This window comes from Nymphaea colorata, chromosome 10 (genome assembly GCF_008831285.2).
Source record: "Nymphaea colorata isolate Beijing-Zhang1983 chromosome 10, ASM883128v2, whole genome shotgun sequence".
Lineage (NCBI taxonomy): Eukaryota > Viridiplantae > Streptophyta > Magnoliopsida > Nymphaeales > Nymphaeaceae > Nymphaea > Nymphaea colorata.
Window position 1 is genome coordinate 14,673,084 of NC_045147.1, and position 3,186 is coordinate 14,676,269.

Here is a 3,186-nt window from a genome sequence, read left to right on the forward strand (position 1 = left end):
GAATCCACATTGTGGCATGAAAGAACAATAACATAACAGACTTCACCTCTCTTTATATGGGTCTGAGGTCCTTCCTGAGTTCTTGCTCTCTAAACAGTAAACCAATTGTCGCACAGTTTGAGGAAACAAAACAATTTAAAAAATATCACTATATTGTACAGAGATTCCGATGAGGAGATGACATTGCTGCCTATTCGATAGAATTGATAAAAAAAACCAATTTACTTTTTTTTTTTTTAATTTTACAGTCTGATGTTGAGCTAAAGACTCCCCATGTATCTCCAAGCATGTGCTTCCCAAGATCTGTCTGTACCAATTAAAATAACATCACTGCTACAAGAGCCAGCATTAGTTGTTTAATGGACCGAGTATACGCGTCTCTCACTAGATTCACATTTAATATTTATCATTTGCTCCACATAAGATTCTCTCTTCCAAACCTCCTAAACTTTCATTATCCATGAGCTGAGCTCCACACTGCTCTGATTGAACTCGGTTGAAGTAAAAAAGCATCGTATTTATACACAGGCCTCCAGAACGGAGGAAGGCAAACTCACACTCTCTCTCTCTCTATCTGTCTCTCCCCCTCTCTGTCTCTCCCCCTCTGAAGCCATGATACTCTTCTTCCATCCGAATGGTCTCTGCTCTTCCTTGCTCCTCTTGGTTATCATCTTCTTCTCCTTGTGCCTTTTCGCGCCAGCAAAATGCCAAAGTAGTGAGAGCAAAAGGACCAACTATCTTAAACTGAAGCTCCTGCACAGAAGGGCGCTCTCCTCGCCTTTCCACATAGAGGAAGCCATCGACGACGACTCCACCAGGCTGCTCTCTCTCTTCGCCACTCTTTCCGCCAACATCACCCTCAAGGCGCCCGTCGTCTCCGGCGCCTCCCTCGGCTCCGGCCAGTACTTAGTCGACTTCCGCATCGGCACTCCTCCGCAGAAGCTCCTGCTCGTCGCCGACACCGGCAGCGACCTTGTCTGGGTACGCTGCTCAGCCTGCCGCGACTGCAGCAGGCACCGGGCTGGCTCCGCCTTCTTTCCCCGTCACTCCACCAGCTTCGCCGCCAACCATTGCTACTCCCGGGCTTGCAGCCTCGTCGCCCACCCGCCACATTCTCGCTGCAACCACACCCGATTGCACAGCTCCTGCTTGTATGAGTACACCTACGGCGACCGCTCCGTTTCTTCCGGTATCTTCTCCAGGGAGACGGCCACACTCAACACGAGCTCCGGCGACTTGGTTCACCTCCGGAATATCTCCTACGGCTGCGGGTTTCGCGCTTCCGGCGCGAGTCTGACGGGGCCGAGATTCGCCGGCGCCAATGGGGTCATGGGCCTGGGCCGGGGGCCGATCTCGTTCGCTTCTCAATTGGGCAGCCGGTTCGGCAACAAGTTCTCTTACTGCCTGATGGACTACACTATTTCGCCGTCGCCCACGAGCTTCCTCCTCCTCGGCGACGCCCAGCAGAGGAACATGGCGCCCCTTCAGAAGAACATGAGCTTCACGCCGCTACGGAGCAACCCCCTCTCCCCGACCTTCTACTACGTCGGAATCCGCCGCGTGAGCGTCGACGGCGCGTTGCTGCCCATCGACCCTTCCGTCTGGGCGATCGATGACTTCGGCAACGGCGGCACCGTCGTCGACTCGGGTACGACCCTGAGCTTCTTCCTCGAGCCGGCGTACACGCAAATACTGCGCGCGCTCGAGAGGAAAGTGAAGCTGCCGCGGTTGGAGCGAGGGGTGGCGTCGCTGGACCTGTGCGTGAACGCCAGCGCCGACGAGGGAACCGCGAGGGCGAGGCTACCGAGGTTGACGTTCCACATGGACGGTGGCGCGGTCTTTTCTCCTCCGGTGAGGAACTACTTCATAGAGGTGGCGCCAGGGGTGAAGTGCCTGGCCATGAGGCGGGCGGAGGCGGGCGGCTCCGGCTTCTCCGTCATTGGCAACCTGATGCAGCAAGGCTTTCTCTTCATGTTCGACACCGAGAGGTCGCGGGTCGGCTTTTCCCCCGCCGTTTGCGACGCCTTGTGAGTTTGGGAGACAGGTTTTTTAAGACAGAACCGGGGAAATTGTTTGTTGGTTCCATTAAAACAGAGAAAAAAGAGATGATGTTGCCTTCTTTACTTTCTCTTTTCCCCTTCTTATTTTTTGTTCGTTTTTGTTGCCGTGTTTTCTACTTTTTTTTTTTTTTTTCTCTTTCTCCTTTTCGTCTTCTCTCTTCGCTTGCTATAATCCATTAAGAGAGGTTCTCCTTGCTCTTCTTGCACTTGCTCATTGAGAATAAACGCACATTATTTGGTCTTCTCCTTTTGTTGGTAGTCTTGAAAGGGCTTTCTTTGTCGTATGCTTCTTTTCCCTTCCTTCATTTTCCGGCCGACGGCCATGGACGGATTCGTGGTCGAGGGAGAGAAGGCCTGAGCGGATGTTTCGGCTCTAGCTTAAGACATATCCAGACACATTCATTTTGCTGGGGCCAAGGTCGTCGGAGAAGGGGCTCATTCAAGAGCGTTGGTGAAAGGAAACGATGAATTGATGCCTCCCTGTCTCTGCCCTCTGGCTTTGCATTAAAGCCTGCACGCTCATAGCTGTCCCCAGTCCCCATTATAGAGAGAGCTGCGGTACGGGCCTTTTATCCTTTTTTGTGGAAATTGAAGGACCGCGAAGTTTTCTCCATTTCCGGCTAAAATAAAAGATCACAGTCGAGTTTTGACCGGAGTTGGAGGAGAAACTCGGGGGGTAAAAACTTCGGCCTCGTTTGGTTGCTGATCTTTAATGGGGAGTGGGCGGATAGAACGATCTCGTCTTCTACGTGCTGATTTTTTTTTTTTCTTTTGTTGGTATCTCTAGCTCTTTCTCTCTGTGAGTCGTTTGGTTTCTTCTCTTTCACTCTGGTCCTTCTGGTTTGCATCTTTTCGATGTCGTTTTTTTCCCATATAGAGATCTTAGAATTTCATTTTCAGAGCTTACTATTTTGTTTTGTAAACAACAAAAATAACCGATTTACTATCGTCGTGCATTGAAAATTACCTAAAAAAGGAAAAAGAATTGTGCATTGGAAAATCAAGTAATTGGCAAAAATGGCTGATGAGGGGAGTCGGTGTGAATGTGATCAAAGGTCTTAACCACCGACCTGACACATCCCGGTATCACGCCACTCGAGAAGTCCAAATTCGCAGTCATTTTGCA

The 3,186-nt window shown here is 50.6% G+C and overlaps 1 protein-coding gene across 1 annotated transcript; it reads left to right on the forward strand.

The window, feature by feature from the left end:
- The first annotated feature begins 366 nt into the window (after nucleotides 1-366).
- Nucleotides 367-2,306, forward strand: LOC116261718 (aspartic proteinase NANA, chloroplast). The gene has a single exon (XM_031640532.2). The coding sequence runs from the start codon at nucleotides 613-615 to the stop codon at nucleotides 2,029-2,031; it is 1,419 nt and encodes a 472-aa protein (XP_031496392.1). The 5' UTR covers nucleotides 367-612; the 3' UTR covers nucleotides 2,032-2,306.
- The last annotated feature ends 880 nt before the right edge of the window (nucleotides 2,307-3,186 follow it).